At 54.5% G+C, this 21114-nt stretch overlaps 2 protein-coding genes across 30 annotated transcripts in view; one reads left to right on the top strand and one right to left on the bottom strand.

Annotated features, from left to right (window-relative positions):
* NFASC (neurofascin) overlaps positions 1–19090 on the top strand; it is a 117541-nt gene extending 98451 nt beyond the window's left edge. For 6 of the 29 annotated variants that reach the window (XM_083812152.1, XM_083812162.1, XM_083812168.1 and 3 more), the window contains 5 exons: positions 1656–1772; positions 3191–3346; positions 7961–8092; positions 8659–8728; positions 14239–19089. In XM_083812152.1, coding sequence (XP_083668278.1) covers positions 1656–1772; positions 3191–3346; positions 7961–8092; positions 8659–8728; positions 14239–14470 — 707 coding nt within the window. In that variant the 3' untranslated portion in view covers positions 14471–19089. Of the gene's footprint in view, positions 1–1655; positions 1773–3190; positions 3347–7960; positions 8093–8658; positions 8729–14238 lie in introns of all 29 variants that reach the window. The other 23 variants (XM_083812149.1, XM_083812148.1, XM_083812158.1 and 20 more) reach the window with 13 other exon arrangements.
* RBBP5 (RB binding protein 5, histone lysine methyltransferase complex subunit) overlaps positions 1–21114 on the bottom strand; it is a 92210-nt gene that overhangs the window by 17834 nt on the left and 53262 nt on the right. The gene's annotated exons all lie outside the window — the stretch shown is intronic.

Below are 21114 nucleotides of genomic sequence, written 5' to 3'. Positions count from 1 at the left end.
CAGTCCCAACAAGGGGATAACACGGCTCTCCCTGTGGTGTCATGCTTCTGAATTAGTGTGAGGGTCAGGAAAGAGGTAGAAGACCCTACAAAGTACTATTTTTGCCGTTACAAAGGGGTTCTGTTACTACTATAGATGTCACTTCAAATTTAGCCCATCGTCTGTTAGCTAAGAGACCTGTCAGGGCTCATAGGAGCCGTTCGGGTCGTGGTACTGCTGCTCTCTGCAACGCGACCCAGTCAGAGCCCCCAGGGAAGCTGGGGAGGTGGCGGAAGCCACAGCCCCCAGCCGGGCTCCTGGGATGTACCAGGTGCAGAGAAAGCATGCAGCCAGCTGGAGCAGGGGATCCAGCGGTTCTGGTGGAGGCACGGTCTCTGCTCTGTGTGTTTTACTGATGGCTACGGAGAGAGGCAGCCCTCGGAGCCCTGCTCTTAAAAGCACTGCGGTAACAGGACCTGCGGTTGATAAACTACAGAGTTGTAGCCAGGTTATTCAAAAAAGGAACCAAGCTCATAGCAAAAGGGAACGCAATCAAAGGAATTCAGTTACGTAGTAATAGGATGCACTCAAAGACGCAAGTGCTGCCCTAACAAAATCAGTTTAAAAACTGGTGCAAGGGAGCGAGATGCAGCCTCGGCGCTACGTACGAGGGCTCAGTAATGAAGCAGTTTCACGAGATCATTACCACAACGCAGTCACAGCTCAGCGAGCACATGGGAAGCGCTGCTAATTGCAAACGGGCGATTATCTGCGCACGCTGCAGCCAGGGGGAACGGGAGGGAAAGAGGCAGAGAAGCAAAAAGCAGTCGGGGAGCGGCACGAGGAACAGCGCGGGTCCCAAACAGCCCTGGGGACACGAGCCCAGAGCCCGAGCCGTAATGCAGGCAGACAGGGGGCCTGCGTGGCAGCGCAGGTTGGGGCTGCAGGGGGGGCTCTGGGTCACGTTCCCCCCGCCCGGCATTAGGGGCTCCGCTGCCCTTTCCCAAAAGTCGCATAGCTGCCCTCCTTCCAGGGATGGAAGTTACTCCTTGGTGTTTTGTCAAACCAAAGCCTGAGCTACATCCCGAAGTAAATAATAACACTAAAATTGAGGTGCAATTTCTCTGAAAGCTCTTAAAGCACACTGAGCTAGTGGCTTAGCTCCACCTCGCCAGAAATAGAAGTTCATCCACTCTCCAAAGCAATGTCGACAATCCTCAACTTCAAAATCAGAAACGAGTGACTTCATTGCCCCACTGGCTGTCTCTAGACCCAGTAACATAAAAATATTCTCTCCCAGCTGTGGTAGTGAGTCCGTGCCCACTCATGTGTGCATCTTGCGTTCGTTTAGGCACGGGTTTAGCCAGATTTCCCTGCAGACTGAGGTCTTCAGAGAAGCGCCACGGAGGTCTTCAGACTTCCAAGCTAAACTGAGTGCAGCTGGACTTCAATGCCAACATGCAATGAGCTACCGCTAGCAAACACCCCCCCCCCCAAAAAAAAAGTTTGGCCTTAAGGCTCTTGTAAGAAACAAATGTGGCCTCAGACATGCTTGTAGGTATCGAAGCATTAACTTTAGGAATGGTTTTGTAAGATTCTGCCGGTACCGGATGCTAGGTGAGCTCTCATTTCTGTCTAATCCGAAATACTAACTCCTCTTCTAACCTGTCCACCAGACACCAATGGATCGTCCATATGGGACATAAGAGCTTTGGCTAATAGTAACTGGGCAAACATCACCTGGAGCCACAATTACTCTGCAGGAACTGACTTTGTGGTTAAGTATATCACCAGTAAGCATCAGATCGCATGGGGACTCTATAGGGTTGTGATGCCATTAGAGATCCTGCCAGCTCTCAAGGCTGCAATCCGTAATGCAGTCTTAATTACTGTGTGTTCAACGATGCTCTGTGGCCACGTGGAGGGGAGAGGAGGTGGCAGGATGTGGTCGTAGCCATTTAGAGAGCACCAGAAGTAGTCCTGGTGACTCACAGGAGATTCCCCCTCCTTGCGCTGATGGTCACGAGATGCTCATATGCACGAACCGTGAATGTGTTTAGTTCATTGAGCTGGGCTCCATGTGGGCTCAGTGTAAAGAGCCTTTGAAAATATAAATATGTATACATGAACGGGGACAAAACTTGTACAGAAAACAAATCTACATAAATTGGAGGGGCTTTATATACCTTTGAAGGGCTTGCTGAGCCTGGAGCTGGCAGAATCACCTCTGATCCCAAACCTCCTGGCGTATCGGATGTCGTTGTCTCTTGCAATTGTAAGGCTGTACGTAGTCAGGAAACCCCAAGTCAGTATCTCAGCTTTAGTACTTGTTTGGAAAAGACAGTTACATGTTATTGGTTGTATTTTATTTTATTTTTTAATAGATAGGCAGCAATGAATGCTGCTTATCTCTGACTTTATTTCCCAGCCATTTCAGTCTTATTGTCTGGTATGCTGGTTTTAAATTGGCATTTAAAGTGAGCCAACTACACCTAGCCATCAACAGTGAGCCACTTGTGGCCGTTCACAGCGCTAAGAGATGACCTTGCTGACAACTTAAAGCAGTTCTGAAGGCACAGCCAGTGCCTGGTCTCGCGCTGCAGACAGAGCAGGATGTGCTGGGGAAGGAGACCCTTTTCCCCCTCCTGAACTATTTTCCATGATTCAGGCTCCAAAGCCTGAAGGCCGAGGCCCCGAGCCCCCAAGGCTCCCCTTGCAGCCCCGTGGGATGCCGGCGATGCCCCCGGGAGCAGCCACATCCCAGCTGGGGTGAGGGGGCTCGTGCGCTCGCTGCAGCGTCCAGCTGCCCACCAACCTCAACCCACAGGCAAAACCCTTTGATCAGCTGAAAGGCACCAGGCAAATTCCAGACCGATTGCTTTAAAAAAACAAGTATCCAGACCTGAAGCTGGGCAGATAAAGGATCTGTCAGGACTTCAAAGCAGGGAGCGATCTCCTCAATAGCTCCTGGTGGTTTTTTCAGTATGGCAAGCAGGGATGCAGCAAAGCCCCCACCCTCTTTCTGCACTGCTGTTTTTATCCTATTCCCAGTGAGTACTAATCACGGCGCCGTTAATTGCTCCTTGACCATCGAGCCGTGTTATTTCTGCTCGGTGCCTGGGGCTAGCACAATGCATCACCTGCGGTGCCAACGAGGTAATCTCGCCGAGCCTCCCGCGGCTGGGTTTGATGTGCGGTTTCTGTTTCTCAGGTAACAAGACAGAGAAATCCATCCCCGTTAAAGCTCAGACCCCCTCCTCTGTGCAGCTGGCGAATCTGACGCCGGGGATGGTGTACAAGCTGTGGGTGTTCCCCATATGGTCTAGCCCCAGCGAGCACTCGTACATAACCTTTACCACCAGCTCAGGTGAGAGGGGCTCCAGCCCCGGGGCGCGTCCGCGGCATGTCACTGCGTGTCCACGGGGGCACCGGCGTGGTGGCGGGAGGGGATCGAGCACGGCGCAGCCCTCGCCCACCAGCCCGTCCCTGCCCTTGTTAAGGAGCTGCCCGAGCAGCCAAAAAGCCCCGGCAGGGTGCAAGGAAGGGTTTGGAAGGAGGGCAGGGACCACGCTGGGGTCGGCAGGTCGCTGCGCTCGAAGCCCTGTGGCCGCATGTGCGCATCGCATCTCTCGGTGCCTCGGCGCACGGCCGGACCCCGGGGTTGTGGCAGACAGAGGTGAGGGGCAGCCTCGGGGTGCTGCGTTTGTAGGCAGCCTCGTTTAGAGCCATGCACGGCACATGCACAGGGCTTTTCAGCGAGATGACAAGCAGGTCTGCTTCCCCCGGCAACTTTGCATTTAATTGCGCAAGCAATTTGCCAGGCTTATCACCTCGGTGATTTTTAGAGCTCCCTAATTACGGGCTTCCTACACTGCCCACTGGATGCCACAGAAGTGCTCTTACCGCCTTGCACAGGCGCTGAATCAGGCTTTCTGCATTTATAAAGCTTCTCTGTTCACACTCGACTTTCAGTAAATCACAACAACCAAAACTTCCTTCGTGCCACCGGCAGGTTTTGCCGTAGGAATCTGTGCGCGATGCTGTCAGAGTGGGGGGGGGGTCTGAATGCTGAAACGCCAAGGAGCAAGCAGCACCGCAGCAGCCCACGCTGACAAATGCAGTAGGTAGAGGCTGCAATTTGCAAAGAACTGGAGTTGTTTTGCTAAGACCCAGCCGCGTGGTGATGGAAAGCTCCAGCACTCCCCGGGCTCTTTGCTCAGAAGCAAAACGTCCGTCCTGGGCAAGGGGGGGGCTGCAGCGGGACCAGCAGCTCTTCCCACCCCACCCCACGCGTTCGGAGTCCAAAACGCTGGCGAGCCGTGACTCCAGCAATCATTCTCTGATACGCTGGGTTGACACAGGGACAGGTGCCAGCTGCGAGTCCTCCTCCCTGCCTCCCGCTGCCCAGCACTGATAAAAAACCAGCGCCCGCTGACCTTGGGCACGGCACGCAGCCTCTCTGGGGAGATGTGTTGCATTTCGTGTCTGCTTCCAGCCCCCCACCTGACTCTGAAATCACCACCAGCCCCCTCACCCACAGCGTGCGGCATCTTTCGGGATTGCCGCTCCCCGGTTCGGACCCGTCTCTTCTCTTTTCTTGCTTTTCCCCACGTTGGGAGCGGGGGGTAGAGGAGGCAGCCCCCTGCACCACAGGCACCAAGGGGCAGGGAATCATTAGGAAGAAAAAAAAGAAGCAATATCCTTGGCTGATTGATGCTGGCAGTCTCGGCGTGTCTATTTTCTGTAATTTAGGGGTTCCTACTGCTACTACTGAAACTAGAGGCTTGGCTGCCTTTGTCCCCGTGATGGAGGCTGAGCGGTGACCTGAGCCCCGGCACCGTGGGAGCCGCAGAGCTCTCGCCGTCCTTGCACGCACAAACGCTGCAGATCCATTTCTTCGCTGGCTGGATTCTGCTGACACGAGCGCTCAGCCCCCGCTGACAATCATATGCTGTCAGGAATGCTGTCGATAAAAAAGCCCTGTTCATTTCGCTTTTTGTTTTTAATGTTTTGCAAATAGCTCTTCTAATGGTTTCTTCAGCGTGAACACAGATAAATACGCAGTCTGTGCGCACCAGCGCTTCTCTTCTGCTTAACTTGACAGCTCCGTATCCCAACAGGGCTCTTCCCAACAGTAAATGACACTTCAAAACTACAAATATAGCTTATAGAGCTTAATGTAGAGATATTTTCTTAAAAAAAAAAAAAAAAAGATAAAACACTGGAAGGGGGATCCGTGTGGGACTGGAGCTAGTGAGACTTCACGCACCAACAGTCTGCCGTACAAGTAATGCCTAAATGTCGCTGATCTGCTGCTGTTATACAGGCAGCTTTGCAATTGGCATATAAACTGTGACTGTTAGGTAACTCTTTTTTCTGCCACAAGATTATAATTACTTTTAAAAAAGTCACCGTAGCTGCATTTCAAATCAATCGCTGTTCAATTACACAGCTGCGTTCCACTGCTTACCTTCGGCGCTGGCCTTACTTTAGAGCAAATCCAAACGGCCTCTCTGACAGCCACGTACTTAATCCTCCCTTTCTGAATGCTGCAATGACAGTCACTCGTTTACTCTAAATACAAGATTGCTGTGCCTATAATTTTGTCGGCATGTGTTGCTTTTTTGGGAAGGATGGCAACTACACCTCTACCCTACCGGTGCCCCAATCCTGCTGCAGGAGCCCCCGGGCACTCGGTACCGAGAAGCCTCCCCCCCGTGCACAACTCAGCCCCGACCCGGTGGCACGAAGCACACCTCTCAGGATGCTTTGGCTCTTCAGACTCTGCAGGCCCCCTTAATTTTCCCTTAGCACTGCTTTGTGCAGAAATCCCATCCCACCAGGACTGTTAACCCGACCTCCTCCCATTTCCAAGCTCTCCATTAGAGCTTCATTCCCCCTTCCTCCCTGGGCACTCAGCTAATTGAATCCAGATCCCGGCTCCTTTCTGTTCTAATCTCATTCTCTCCGTTATAAAGTGCATCTTCTTGCACCACACAGCTCAGGTTGGTTTAAAGGTAAATATTGAGCGGGGCAGCATTAAAGGGAAAAGCAGCACAAGAGGGCCGGGGTACCTCCAGGCAGCCCACCCCCACCAAAAAAGCAACACCAGCACAGAGCGTTCTGCATCCGACACCATTTCTTTAGCAAACGGCCCTTGCTTGTCCTTCTCCTTTACCTGGGGATGTCCCTGGGCCATGTTTTGGCTGCAATTCCCTCCTGACAGCATACCTTAGATTTCGCCTTCAGGAAAGACCCTGGTACCTGGGGGCAGTTTGGAGGACTAAGCAGCTTGCAGCCCTGAACTGCTGTGGTTTACCGATTCAACCCTTTTTTAACGTCGTCGTCTCTGCTACAAGAGCCTTCCCTTCCCAGCACATCACCGGAGGGCTGCCTTTCCTGCTCCCTGTGTGAGCAGCTCCTTGCCCTCTGGGGCTGTTACTGAACCTGCCCAGGAGGTGCTGGGCACCCTCCGGGGGTGACTCTGGGGTTTTCGGCACCGTCCTGGGGTTGCCGATGGGAACCAGCTGCAAAACCTCACCTCTGGTTGTAGCTGTCCTAACCACTGCCCTACCTCTCCAGCCTCTTTACAAGCTGTATCTGTGCCTAATCAGCCAAGCACGGGCACAGCCTTGTCTGCCAGGGCCGCATCTCCGCTATCCATAGGAGGTGGTGGGTTTAAAATCGGATTATTTCAAGACAGGTACATGAGATGGTTGCTTGTGCTGCCTCAGCTCTGCCTGGGCAGTCCTGTTGGCTGGCCTTGACTTATTTAATTAAACAAGGCAAAGCATCCAGGACAGCAGCACAGCCCTTCTCAGCACTCTGCAGCGCCAAAGCAGCCAATTCAGGTAGCAGCAGCAATCTCATTTCAAGTTGTTTTTTGTCCCGTGGACGCCAACGAAGGATGCTCGCTGCGCTATCCTTCCCGTTCTGGACAAACCCCGCTAAGTCCCAGCTCGATCCCGTCCAGCTCTGACCTCCCCTGCTCGTGCCAGGACGACCTCGCTCCGTTTGCTGCGCGGTCTGGTTAAATTTAGCCCCCCGCCGCGCTGAAGGTTATTTTCTCCTCTGCTCTGTCTTGCTGAATACCAAGCGCATGTCAATGAGAGCCAGAAAATGGCAGCTTGGTGCTATTTATAGGACACAGATTTGTCTGGCTGACCGTGCACGGGAGCTGCACGCAACAAGGCAGAGCACGTTCGGGGACAGGACACCTCTCCTTGCTTGGCGTCAGCCCCGCGGACGCTCGGCAGCCTCGCAGGGCGATGGAGCGGTGCTGTAAAGGCTTTCACGCGCTACCAGACCACGGCGCAGCAAGCTGGGACGTCCCTCGAGGACCTGGGGCCAGGGCTCTGTGCCCACCCCATGTCCCTGCTCGTGTCTGGCCACGTCCCGGTGGCCTCCACGTCTCCTTGCCCAGCTTCCCGTGGCTGCTGGGACCCCGTGCCCACAGCAGGACACGGTGCCCATGCCCTCTGCAGCTCTCCTTGCTGCGGCAATGCAGGCTTCTCCAGCTCCAGGCTGCTGCTGAGCTCCTCAGGGCTGCTCAGCATCACTCCACACCAGGGATCTCATCCTGAGCTACGGTCCGGGCGCTTTTCTTTCAGACCTTTTTGCAGAAGCTGCCTCCGAGGCGGCTTTCAGGCACAGGAACGCAAGATCAAATCTGTTACCCAGCTTCTTTTGCCATTATTTTCAATGCCCTTTTCTCACTGGTCTGTGCTAGGTTTTACTTTATGCCGTGACCCTTTGCTGTTTGCAGCTCCTGCTAAAACATTGAGTTGACCTACCATTAAAAAAAGCCCCAGATCCCCGTGCTACAGTCTCAGATAACCCAGTCAGCACACACACACAAACGCAGTGCTAAAGCCAGGTCCTTTTTAAACCCGTGGACTGAATCCTTCTAGTCGTTTATTTCTCTCCGTTGTCCCGGTCTTCCCTTATAGCTTTTTTTTTTCCCCTTCAATTTTCTTCCCAGCTTATACCAAGAACCACGTGGACATCGCGACCCAGGGCTGGTTCATCGGGCTGATGTGTGCCATAGCTCTCCTGGTCCTCATTCTGCTGATAGTTTGCTTCATTAAGAGGAGCAGAGGAGGGAAGTACCCAGGTAAGAGCGCCGCGCGGCAGCTTTTGTGCCCGTGGATTCAATATCCGCAGGTTTCCGGGGGCTAATCCAATTGTGCTGGTCTCAGATACACGCCCGTGATTACGAGCACTTTCCTCCCTCCGTAGTGGGAACATTATTATTACTGGGAAGCGTTTTAGTTAATTAAAGGTCAGCGAGGGCTCTGGGCTGTGCAGGAGGCACGTCGCGGAGCTGGACGCCCCTGCACTGTGTGACCTGACCTCTATTCTGCAAATTTGCTCGTCCTCATCTAGAAAGAGCCCTTTTCAGACAAAAGCCTCGTTCCATTTTTGCAAGGCGCAGCCAAGGCCTAAGAAAAGCCACCAGTTTACACACCCTCTCTGGCCACCTTCAGTGCCTGTGCCCCGGTACCACCGCGGCGGTGGTTTTTGGGGACAAGCCCGCGAGCCCTCCAGCTGCGGGGTTTTAGCGGGTCCCTGAGCCCTTCGCCCTGCAGGCGTTTCACAAAGCCTCTGCTGCTCCCCTGTGAAGCTTTCACCCTCCCTGCTGCTTTTTAACGCCCGTGTTGGGGCTGTGCTTGCTTCCAGTGCGAGACAATAAAGACGAGCACCTAAACCCCGAAGACAAGAACGTGGAAGACGGCTCGTTCGACTACAGGTATGCTCCCACGCGGCATGCGGACCCCGCCACCACGTCCCCCCATCAGCCCCGCTCCCCAGCCATCACAGACCTCACCGCGCTACCCCTCCGCAGCCCCCCGGGGCCACGCAGCCTCCCCGGTTGTTTCTCCCACCTTCCTCCTCCTGCCTCCTTCTCTCCGCAAGTCCTGTGCCGAAGGGACCGGCTCCTGCCCGAAGCCCTGGGGCAGTCAGCAAGCCGAGGGCCTGCTGCAAGGTGTCCTCCTGCCCCATCCCTCAGCCTGGCAGCATCGGCCCGGGCAGAGAGCTGGGACTTTGGGACCTGGCACACGGCTCTTAGCAAGTGCAGATCAACCCTCGTGGCACCCCCCAGCACACGGAAAAAAAACAAAAACAAAAATGAAAAAAACACAAAAGTCAGCTCCCGAAGCAGCTTGAGGATATCTCAGGGGCATCACCCCGCAGCTCAGCCACTTTCCTACTTGTAAGGCAGAATCCAGGGGAAAAATGCCCAAAGTTGTGTTCAGATCAGCTCTGAAAGCATGCGAGTTCGCTTACTTGGGGTCTGCCTGACTTCAAAGCGAGGTTTTTTTTGTATGGTCCCTGGGGAAACCCTTCAGAAGCAGAGCTTGGAGATTAGCCGTGCTCCTGCCCAAAGTGCTCTGATTTCCCCTGACCAGCCACTTTCAGACCAAATGGCATCCTCCGAAGGGCACCAGCCACTTTTCCTCCAGAAAAAAAAAAAAACCTCCTGGGAGGTTTCAGAGGGGCACCAGCATTCCTTCTCCCAGCCCTTGCAGTGTCACGCCGCGCTCGTGCCTCCGCTGCTGGGGGCGGCTGCCTGCAGGAGCAGGCGCAGGTAGCGCCGGCAGCTCGCAGAGCGTTGCCCACACCCGCCGGACGGCAGGGATGCTCCGCAGCCTCTGAGCACCTCCAGCGTGCCGTGCTTCTCCTCCAGGAATTAAAACGAACCTTTCCACGTGAGCTGGATCCAAAGCCCAACTAGGCTGGTGGGAGTTCTCCCTCCTGACTTCCAGCAGGGGTTAATTAAGCGCCGCGTCGTTACCCTAGCCCTACAAGTTGATGCAGCCAGGATAGGAAGAAGTTACTTACGGTTCAGGAAGGGATGTAACGGGGCACGTGTTCCACCAGGCTTTGGGGGAAGCAAAATGAATGGAGCTGCCTGCCCACGGTGCACGAAGGGAAATGGGACAGCTGCAGGCTTCCCTGCCACCCTGTTTACATGGGCAGCAGTGTGGTAATCAGATTTCAGTAGGGACTGATTTTTTCAGGGGAAGTCATAAGCCCGAAGCTCCGCAGTTTTATGGGATATATTTATATATAAATAAATAAATAAATACACAAATATGTTGCAGAATAGATATAAACCCTCAGCTGGAACCCAAGTAAGCACGCTGCAGGAAAGGGTCACCTTTCTTTATTGCCTTCCACAGTATGGGGTCAAAACCTTCAAGCCATGAACACAACGGCTTTCCTTAATACAGAAAATAATAATTTAATACAGAAAATGCACGGCTATTGCCCATACTTTGACCAAAGCAGCTCCCCTTAACTCCCTGAGTCAGGACAGGGATCCTCTTGGCTCCCCGGTTTGTGGGATGGGCTGACACCTGCAGCACAACAGCGCAGGCAATGGGAAGGAGTGGGGTAAATCCTTCATCCTAAAACAGAGCAGCTCATGCTGGGCTGTATCTCAGGCTCTTCTTGGCAGCCCCACTGCCAGGAGCGTGCCGGCAGTGGAAGGGCACCAGCAGGGAACTTGGGCACGGTTCCCACAGGAATGACCAAAGTGCAGGAGGCTGAAGGGTTTGGCTTTGGGTTTTGGGGGTCAATACCCACAGGTGTGAGTTTTTGCCACGTTACTGGCAGTGGACGTAACTTTGGGAGAAGGCCTGTCTAGTCGCAGAATATCACACCAGCAACGTGCCGTGGGAGGCTGGGATTTGCTAAAGCAGGGCAAGATCCCCCCGCCAGAGGGGGGGTCCCGCTGGGAAGGGGGCAGCGTGCAGTGCGCAGCTTTTGGGGCAGACCCTCCAAGATGCTCCAGCATTATTCATCACTATTCCACGGACAAGAGGGGGGAGAAAAAAGCAGCCAAAGGTAAACCACCACCACGATGTCCGTGAGCTTTGCCCCCCATCAGGACCACCACGTTTCCTGGGAGAACGCCAGGAGGCTCCCACCCAGGAGGCAGAAAGGAAGGTGAACTTGAAGGATTGATAGGAAACGCTGTTGGCTGATTAAGATTCAAAATGATTGCAACGCTAGGCTCAAGGAGGGTAGCAATTAGTATTTCAAGCAAGGACAGGATCTGAGCTGACGTGAGTTCTTCCTTGGTTCCCCTCCCCACCTCCACATGGCATGTCTGAGACGCTCTCATCATATCTCACGTCCTTAATGCCCCGTGCATGCGACTTGCAAATCTCTGCAGCCTATAATTAAGAGATACTGTCACATCTTTCTGTTCCACTAACAGAATAATGGTTTTCCTGGGCAGAGGCTAAGCTGAGAAGCTTATTTTCAAAGCAGGAGACCATTATCCTTGGACAATGCTCTGTGCCCATGACTGTGCCTCATTATACCAAATGCTCAAAAGCTGCACGTGGGGGAGCCGGCTGGAAACCTGGGCTGCCGGGAAGGGAAAGTTTTGTGGGTTTTTTACCTTCTGGGCTCCAGTTCAGCTCTGGCTCAGGACAGGATCCTGTGGCACAGTCCCATGCCCCGCAGGCAGCTCAGCACCCGGCGCAGCAGCGACCAGGACCGGCGGACACGGCGCTGTCGCCAGCCCCGTGAGGGGCACCAACATCACCGCGGTGCGGGAACCAGCAGAGGGATGGAGGGGACACCGAGAGGTCCCTTTGGCGCAGCCCGACCCAAAGGGCTCGTCTGCCACCTCTGCCATCCGCTGCTGCTCCGGATCGGCTTCCTCGGTGCAGCCGGAGGGGCTCACCCAGCTCGGACCCATCACCCGGCTCCATTTGGTATAACGAGGCAATCGGCTCCATGAGGAATGCAGTGACTTTTTGTTTGGGTTTTTAGCACTGCCCCTGTGAATGCATACCTCATCATATCTCTCTCTGATCAGGCTCTTTCTGCTTCTCTCTGTTTTATTCCCATTCTTTCTCCTCCTTTTCACCTGGTCTATCCACATGGACCATGAAGGTCTCTTGAAAGGTAGGACCACGTGCTGCCAGAAGTCCGGCACATTTAGCTTTTTTTTTTTGTTTTTCCTTACTCCTTTTTGCAATTTGTTTCTTTCACAGCTGAAACTCTCCCTTCCCCTCCCTACCCCCATATACCCGCCTCCACCTAACACATTAAACACGAACCCCCCCCACCTCCTGCTGGGCTCGGGGGTACCCCCGTGCCCCACCAGCTGCATTTTGCTCCGAGATGCTCCAGGGCACCCCCGAGCACCAGCCAGGCCCCCCCTCGGGCCGGTCCCTCCACGTGCAGCGGGACCTGGGGATGGTGGCAAGGGACACGAGCGAAAAAGCTGGATCCTAACCGCCCGGCACGCTCTGCCTCAGCCCTGAAAATCCTCCCCCTGGCTCCAGCCTCCCATCCCAATGATTTATGGCGCTCAGGACGACGTTTCCCAAATGGCCACGAGCTGGGTGCTCTGGTCCTCTAATGCGCCCATCAGCAAACCCCACAGAAATCCATTTTAACAGGGTTATGTCGCATCATTGTGCTGATGAGGATCTGCTTCACCCTCCTAATGCACTAACAGGATGAATGGTGCTGGAGAGAGGTAAAACCAGGGGCAGGTTCGGGAAATGTCGTGCCGGGCTGTCTGGCACTGCAGAGCCCACATTAGGGAAAAACCTGGTTCTAGATCCAGTTTCGAGTGAACCCACCCCAAATCTTGGGAAAGGATGTTTGAAATAAAGGGGTCTGGGTTTTGCCACTCTCTGCTTGACATTAATTGGACTTTCTAACCACCAGTCCTGCTTGCAGACTGAATTCTCCCCCCTCCCGCCCTCCAGAAGGAGCCGCTTACAAAGCTAACAAGTTATTATTTATTGTGATGCCAAGTTAACACGAGGTCGCCAATATTGGGTTTGTATTCCTGCTTCATTTGCAAAGTGCTGATGTAAGGAAACGCGGTACAAAGCTGCAAGCTGTGCTGTGGGACACCAAATTCCTCTCCCACTATAGAGCTGCTGCCATTAGGGGAATGGCAAGGGAGAGATGTAACGCCTTCCCCGGGCTGCTCCCGTGGCTGAAGAGCATTTTGCTCCTTGGCCCCGGCTGCGTGTTAGCCGTGCCTCCATCAGACATACCTTGGTGTGGGCACTGGCGATCCAAAGGGCGAGTCCTGAGACGCTATTTTAATGAAAAATGGCCCCAAACTCAAGAGGCTACAGGAGACTTTTTTTTTTCTTTTTTCAAAAAGCAAACAAACAGGAGGCTGAATTACTTTTTTGATTGATGACTCTGCAAATACAGCACTGAAATTCAATTTTTTGACCACTTCTGAGAAAAGCAAAGAGCAGGGTAGAGTGCCACACCGGGAGGCGAGCCTGCCGAGGCCAGGACTAAAACAAAACGAAATACACAAAGAGACAGGAACGGTGGGGAGGAAAAACATTTAAGATACTTAAGCGATCTCTTTAGGTGTATTACACAATTTGCATGCTGAACAAGCTCAAACATGAACTAATGACTAATTGATATGAAAATTAATTTTTATACAAAGCAACCCACTCATCCTCGATGCAATACAATCTTTATTTATGAGGTACCAGTCCTTGCCCTCCGGAGAGAAAACAGCTTTTCCCCGATTTTTTGTTAAAAGGTTTCTTTAAAAGGTTGCTTTTTCCTGTGGGTCAGACTATTTATTTTTCAGTGACCTGGCTTAATCTTTCTAAGTGAAAAAGAGAAAAGGATAGAGAATTGAGCAAACAAGCTCAGATACTCAGAAATAAGCCTGGAAAGGTAAATTCCCACGAGTTTTGGACGCTGCACAGAACTTGGCATCCCGTACGTGCCCCTCGCTGTGCTTTGAGAGTTCTCCCCGTTGCATGGAGCTACCTAAACTACAGAGCGGGGTTTTTGCAGGGAAAGCTGGGGGCGAAGCTCACTAAACTAAGGTTACACCAAGGCCGGCTAAAATGCTAGGAGAAAGAAAGAAAATCAGCGATGACAAGGGAAGGATATTTACAACGTACATCCAGTTGGGCTGATCTGAGCAACCGATGTCATACGGGCATAAAAAATGGCTTTTTAGAAAGAAAAAGCGCGAAGGCTGGGCTCGCAGAAGCACCAGGCACGGCACCAAAAGGCAGCTGCGGGGCTCGGTCACCGAGGTGGCTGTGTCCTGTCCCCACCGCTCGGGGCGGTCGAAGGCACCCACCTTCCTCCTGCCGCGGCCGCCCCCGCTCAGCACAGCCGCCCGCTGGGTTTAGGTGTGAATATCCAGCCCTTGGTTTGTAGCCGCCTCCCTTGCGAGCCCCGTTCTCAACCCTCGCTGTGTCTGTCTGTCTGTCTGTCTTGTGCCACCAGCGACGAAGACAACAAGCCCCTGCCCAACAGCCAGACGTCCCTGGACGGCACGATAAAGCAGCAGGAGAGCGACGACAGCTTGGTGGACTACGGCGAGGGGGGCGAGGGGCAGTTCAACGAGGACGGCTCCTTCATCGGGCAGTACACGGTGAAGAAGGACAAGGAGGAGACGGAAGGCAACGAGAGCTCGGAAGCCACGTCCCCAGTCAATGCTATCTACTCGCTGGCATAGCGCAGGACACTGGCACCACGAACAGCCTGAGGGGTTTGTAGTGGGTGGGGGTTCACCAACAGCCGCCGCCGCCACTACCTCCAACACAACCGTGTGAACAACCAAGGACATTTAAAGAAAAAATAAGAAAAAAAAAAACAAGAAAAAAATAGAAAAAAAAATAATCCAAGCAAACAGGCAGACCAGGTGGCTGCCGACGCCATCTTATCCTTCGCAAACAAGCAAATGGCAAGGACTCGCGAGGCGCGGTCGGGCTGGAGCTGGAATCGGAGCTGAAGCGCGGGGCTGGAGGAGGCGCGGGGTGCAGGGAGCCGGAGCACCGCAGCCAGCTCCCCCAGGTCCTTCTTGTTCTTTCAGGAGGGAGCAAAAATTCTGTTTAATATTTATAGGAAGGTTCCAAATAACTGGGGAAAAAAGGAATTTGGGGGAGGGAAGAGGGCTGAGCAGAGCACCGAGAGCATCAGAAACACGTGAAAGAAAAGGAGAGCGGTCAATATTTGGGCACCACCCCCACGGCGCAGTACTACAGTGATGTCCATCCTCACGCAGCACCTTGCCCATAGCCTCTCCCAAGCCTCCCTCCTGAAAGACCAAGCAGCACCTCAGCTGGGAACCCGCTGGGACCGCGCCGTGCCTCGTGTGGGTGCTGAGCCTCCGTGTCCGTGTCCCCTGGGGGCCACCCTCCACCTCCAGGTGGCTCGGGGGAGTCCCTGGAGGATGAGGAACAGCAGATGAGCCAGTGGGGTTTGCTGCAGGACGGCCGGGTGCCGCTCGCCCGCCTCGCCAGGGTAACAGCACCGCTTGCCTGGGGAACCGCAGGCAAACCATTTTCCTTTAGTCTTTGCTTTGTAAGAAGTTGGGGGAAAAGTGCCCCCAGACCATGCCTGCTTTCTTTTAAAGGCAACTCCATAAACCTTATGTAGCAAAGAGGGAGTGGAAGCAGGAGCAGTATTAACAAAGGACGAGGGGACCAGAAATTGCTTATTTAAGAAAAAAAAATAAAAAATGACCACAAACACACACGAACAGCCAAGCACTCGGTCAGGCCGAGAAGCACCCGCGGGGACCAGGCAGCAGATCCCTGCCATCGCCCTGCGCTGCAGCTCCGCAGCCCGGCAGGGACACGGCCACGCGTCCCTTGGGGACAGTGCTGGGGATGGCCCTGAGCTCCTTGTCCCCCCCCAGCAGCAGGGGCTGCTCCAGGCCGAGTGCTCCCAGCCCACCCCTCCTCCTACCGTCTTACAGTGGCCTTTCCCCCCCTCGATCAATCAGCCTGAGAGACACTTCCACGCGCGCGGAACCCGCCTCCGCTCCGTTATTTTACATATCAAGAAAACGCAATTTAGGTTAAACCCGTTAGCACGCCGCAACCAAGCGTCTCGGGTAGGAGTGCTCCTTCACATGCCTTACACAGCTTCGAACTTCCCGGGAAGTTTTAACGAACTGATCCTAACCCCCACACCGCTTCCGCGCCCCTAAGGCGGCGGGCGATCCGCCGGCCCCGTAGGAGTAGGACACTGGGAGCTGTCCCAGCGGAGACCGCATGGATCCTTGTAGAGGGTAGAGTTTTCTAACAGACAGTACGTAGTGGCCAACGCCGTGTGTATCCTCCCACTTCCTGCACTTTCGAAACCAAAGGTACCTTCGCGGAGAGAGATCGGATTTCTTCGGACCATTTCACGGACGTCGAATGATGTTAGGATGGATTTTTCTTTCGTTTCTTTCCTACGGAGGAGGGTTTTGTTCAGCTTAATGGATTAAATGCAATAGGATTAAAGCAATTATTCTTTTAGCTTGCAAGCTGGTTTGCTGCGAAGACATATTGCTAACAAGAATAATTCTACTAATATGGATTGCTCACATGTACTTTGCCACCTTCTTGAAGCTGCTAACGGCACAACGACCCTGCGCTTCGGGGAAGGGAGCCTGGGCCGGGTCAGCACCACGCAGAGAGAACGGGAGAGAGCTGGGAGGGAACGGAGCAGCAGCGTCACCCCCGTGTAGAGGCGTTGATGTGATCCCATTCCCACCGCTGCCGCCGATGCGCTTTAAGGAGAGCATCCCCCAGCCCACCCAGCAGTCGCCTTCAGTTTTCAAGCAGACACATTAAGCTCGATGTAACGCAGCTCTCGGTCACGGGAATCGCCAACGTGACAGCCCACGGCTGTCCTTACAGCGGCGCTGAGTTTGCATAACGTGGAGAGCGCAACCTGCAGCCTTCGCCACCCAGCAGCAGGCTCTGGGCACAGAAGTTCTCCCTGCTTTGTCTCTCTGCTTGGCAGACCGGCTGCTCACAGGGACCAGGAATCTCTCGGCTACCATACGACATCTCCAACCCTCGAGGAAGCTGGTCAGGCATCCCTGGAAGCAGGGCGGTCAGTGCCGTGTGTCTGTATTACGTGCCATCTGTATTAAAGCCTCTGTTCGTGTCCTGCCGTTAACCGCAGCTTTACTCAGCAAACCTCTCCGGGTCCTGTTGGAAGCAGAGCAGCGCTCACCACGCGGCTTTTCCATGCGTGCCCAGCACACCACGGCCTCGGCGAGCAGGGAGCGAGCTGGGCTCAGCCTGGCCGAGCCCCACAAAGCTCCTACAGAAACACCGACGGGCTCTGAGCATCGCCGTGCTTGTGAGCATGCAGGCAAGGAATGCGATACCTGTGGAGGGCCCATGAATTACTTGTGGGCTCGTACTGGCTGCATGTAAAATTACTAAAAAAGTGTACGATATAATGATTTCTGTTTAACTCTATTTCATTGCAACTTCCCCTAAAGTTTCAGCAGGGATCAGCAGGGAGGTGCAGGAGGGCTCAGTTGCCCCCACGGTGTCCATCGAGGGGTGCCTGTCCCTCGCCAGGACCTGCACAGCCTCTCCGGAGCAGGGCACGCTCTGACCTCTTCTGCAAAAGATGCATCTTCACCAAGGAGCTGAATTAGGAGCAAATACTTAAAAAATTAAAAATATAAATAGAGAGAGGTGAGCCAGACCCAAATCAAAGAGCTCTTAGAAGCTGGAGAAAAGTAATTTGGGTCCAACTCCAACCTAGCAAATTTGAGCCTGTTTCTAGAAGAGCCTGAGCCCAAACCTCAGCCGTGCCGTGGGTCTGGAGACCGGCTCTGCTGGGAGCATCCAGGCACGGCCCCCCCAAAACACAGCACGTGGCTTCGTGACGTCCTTCATGCGCACGGCCAGCTGGCACCGACCACAGGGGCACGAGCACGGGACAGCAGAGAGCAGTTGCTGCTTTGCTGTGGTCGAGGCTGCTCCTATCCCCTCTGGAGCGACGTTGCAATGAGACGGAGAAGCTGCGGGAACCACCAAGATTTGGTACGAGCCCCCCAAAACCCTGCTCACGGAAACACCGACAGCCCACCCCATCTGCAAGCCAGGTCCCAGCATCCCCCTACTCACACCCCCTGTCCAGCACTGCCTTCTTGCAGAGGAAAGCCCCAAGCCCACGCAGAGCGGCCACTTCTGCCCCTGGAGATGGATCCGGCCACGGGGAGCAGCTTTAAGCCACGGGGTGAGAGGCAGCCCCCTGCTATGGGGCCGGGGCAAAGGGACAGCCAGGCAGCAGCACCACCCAGCTGCCCTATCCATCCCTCACTTGCCCCAACCATCCCTTGCCTGTCCCATCCCATCCCATCCCTCCCATCCCATCCCTTTCCAGCAGCTGCCTCCCCATGGCGCAGGTCCCCGCGGCGCTGCGAGCCCACCGTGCAGCGCAACGTCGCCGTGCCAGGCTTAGTTGTGTACTAGCAGCAAATGGTTTCAGTTAAGCAATAAAAAAATAAACCAACATTGTAAACGTCACAAATAATAATAAAAAAACCCCACCCATCTTCTATTTCTTGCACTACGACCTGTTTTATTGAGGGAAATAACTGCTTTTCTGGTCCTAACAGAGCACCCGCTGCGTCAGTAGCTCCCCCTGCCCAGCACCACCCGTCCCTCCGTGTCCCACGCCAGTGGGCATCGGGCTCTGGTTGTCCAACGCAGTCTAACCCCGTGTCAGACGCACACCACAAACCTCTTCCTTTGCAGTTCCGAGTTTTCAATGTTTGTTTCTTCTGCTCACACCACAAAGAAAATATTGGGCTGTTTTGTTTTTCTTTCGTTTGTAAATATCTCTCCATCCATCCTCTCTGTAAAACCTCCTGGTTGGTCTCAAGTATTCTATGTATTTATTTGCCTTTTTTTTTTTTTAAGCAAAAAAGAAAACAAACATCTTTGTGTTAACCCACGCGTCCCAATGAGAAATGTGTATCTGAAGCTGTAAAATTAACACTTTACAGCAAGAAGATTTATGGACTCCAGGAAAAGTGTTTAATATAAGGACTTATAAACTGACTGCATGAGAGGTGAAAGAAGGCCAAAATACTCAGATATCATTTTTTTGAATCACTGTAAAAAGAAAAGACTGGATTTTTTTGTATAGAGAACACTAAACATATAATAAAACATTGTTCAAAACTCACGCTAAGCCTGCGCTTCGTGTCCAGCAGCTTCCAGCCCCAGGCAGCCGGTGACACCGCCCCGTCCCCTGGTGTCACCACCCGGTTTGGCCCCATCCGCACCCCCAGCCCTTCTCCAGAAGCCCAACCAGAGCCCAGAAATTACGGTGGGACTCTGTAGGCTGAAAGTTGGACTCGATGACCGTGAAGGTCTTTTCCAACCTAAATGTTTTTATGATTGTCCAAGAGGGGAGGTGGTGGCACAATGGGACTGTGCCCCAGCCCAAAGCGCCCCGCGTCCTTCCCACGGCTCGGTGGCCCAGCTGGGGAAAACGTGACCGAGCAGTTTAAAAAACCTCAGCTTACCCCTTGTGACCCTGGGCAGCCAGCCCTTGCGGTACCTCAGCAAAGCCCTGCGCCAAGACTCACGCCCTGCGCGCTTTGCTTTGGGAAGCATCGCCCCCAGCCAGGCGCAGGGGCTGAGCACAGCTAAGGACCGTACCGAGAGCAGCAGCCAGGGTGCTGGGACTGGAGCTCCTGCGTGGCTCCTCGGCCCAGCACGGTGTTTCTGCGGGGGACAGGTTGCAAAGCCCGCGCTAACTCAGTGCAGCAGCTCCTGCACCCCAAGGCACCGGGACGAGGCGCTGCCCCTGCTCCTGCTGCGCCCGCATCTCGCTGCACAGCGCCCTGCGAGCAGCCTGGGCGGGCAGCCGGGTGAGCGAGGTGCGAGCCGGCCAGCTTCGCTTCTGCTCCACCCATCGGCAGGCTGCAAACACCTGCAGCCCGCTGCAAGCAGCGGCTCTGCTCCCAGTAGGGGAACCGCCCCAAGAGCAGCAGTGACCGCTCTCGGTGGGCTGCATGGGAGCACAAAGCCCTCACCAACCACTCGGAGGCCGATGAGGCCATGGCGCAGCCAACAGCAGCCTTTCCAAGCAGGGAAACTGAGGCACAGAGGTGTAAGGCTTGCAAGCCAGCCCAGCAGCCACATCCAGTCCCCGGCTCCCTGGGTGCATGTGGTGCTGGCTGGCGGCTCAGCCACGCTGCAAACCGCAGCTCTGCCTCCCTCCCAGTGCTGACCACAGCACGAATACCCTCAAGCAGTCCAGAGAAGCTGCAGCAGGGAGCCCCCACGGCCCAGCAAACAAATGTGGGAGCACCAGGGTTTAACTCAAGCCCCCCCCCCCGGACCCGGCAGCTCCTGGCAGAGGAGCTCTGCCCCTCCCCGGGGCCATTCCTGCACTTCCCGGCCTTCCCCGCCTGCCCCCGAGGCTCCGGAGTGCTCTTAGCAGCAGCTCCCTCGTGCAAAGCCTTGCCGAGAATGGGCTGAAGGAAGGGGGGAAAACACAAGGCTATTTCGCTAATGAAGATGTAATTGCTGCGGTCCTCGCTAATAGGATGAGAGTATTAATGCTTCCTGCTCCAGAGCTGCGGCGCAGGCTTTATCCCCCCCTGCCCACCCCCTGAGGAAGAAAAGCACCTCTGCAGGTCCAGGAGAGCTCCCCAGCACTTACTGGGGCAGTGGAGGGACCAGCCACCCTCGGTCCCCACCCTAAAGCCCTTTGGGATGTGGAAGGACGAAGCAGGAATCGCACTTAGCCTTGATGCAGAAGTTCACACTAGCTGGATCCCAGGGATCCCTTAAAACCTTTGGGGGTCCCCAAAATCCCATAAAACCTTTGTCCTGTGTCCAAAGCAATAGGAACCGAGGGCTCAGCCTCCAAGTCCTGTGCAGGTGGAGGAGCTGTGGGGCCTCAGAGGAGGGTGTCGGGTGGTGACACAGCCACATGGGGCTTTAAAAAGCATCCCCGAGCGACACCAGGACTCAGCCCAACGCAGCCCCCTCGGCGACCTGGATTAGCAGCTGCCAAAAAATAACCAAACTGATTTTAATTTCACCTCCAGCCATCCTGAAGCATCCACGCCTCGGTGACTCCTGTCCCAGCAGAGGCACCGACCTTGTGGCCACCATCTCTGCTGCCCCATCAACTCACAACAAAACCCCTCTGAACCAGGCGGGCTCAGCCAGGAGGACCCTAAAGAAGACCAAAAACCCCTCGTTTCCCCACCCTGCCCGCTCCCTGATAGATGCTGCCCCGCTCCCACCACTCATGCTGGAAAAAGCGATTTTATTGCCCCGAAGCGAGCAACACGGGACCCATCCTCATGATCGATGCATGGAGAGACACGCACAC

The sequence above is a fragment of the Anser anser genome (assembly GCF_964211835.1).
Source record: "Anser anser genome assembly, chromosome: 27".
Classification (NCBI taxonomy): Eukaryota; Metazoa; Chordata; class Aves; order Anseriformes; family Anatidae; genus Anser; species Anser anser.
Note: the sequence above shows the minus strand (reverse complement) of the source record. Positions and strands in the feature narration are given on the sequence as shown.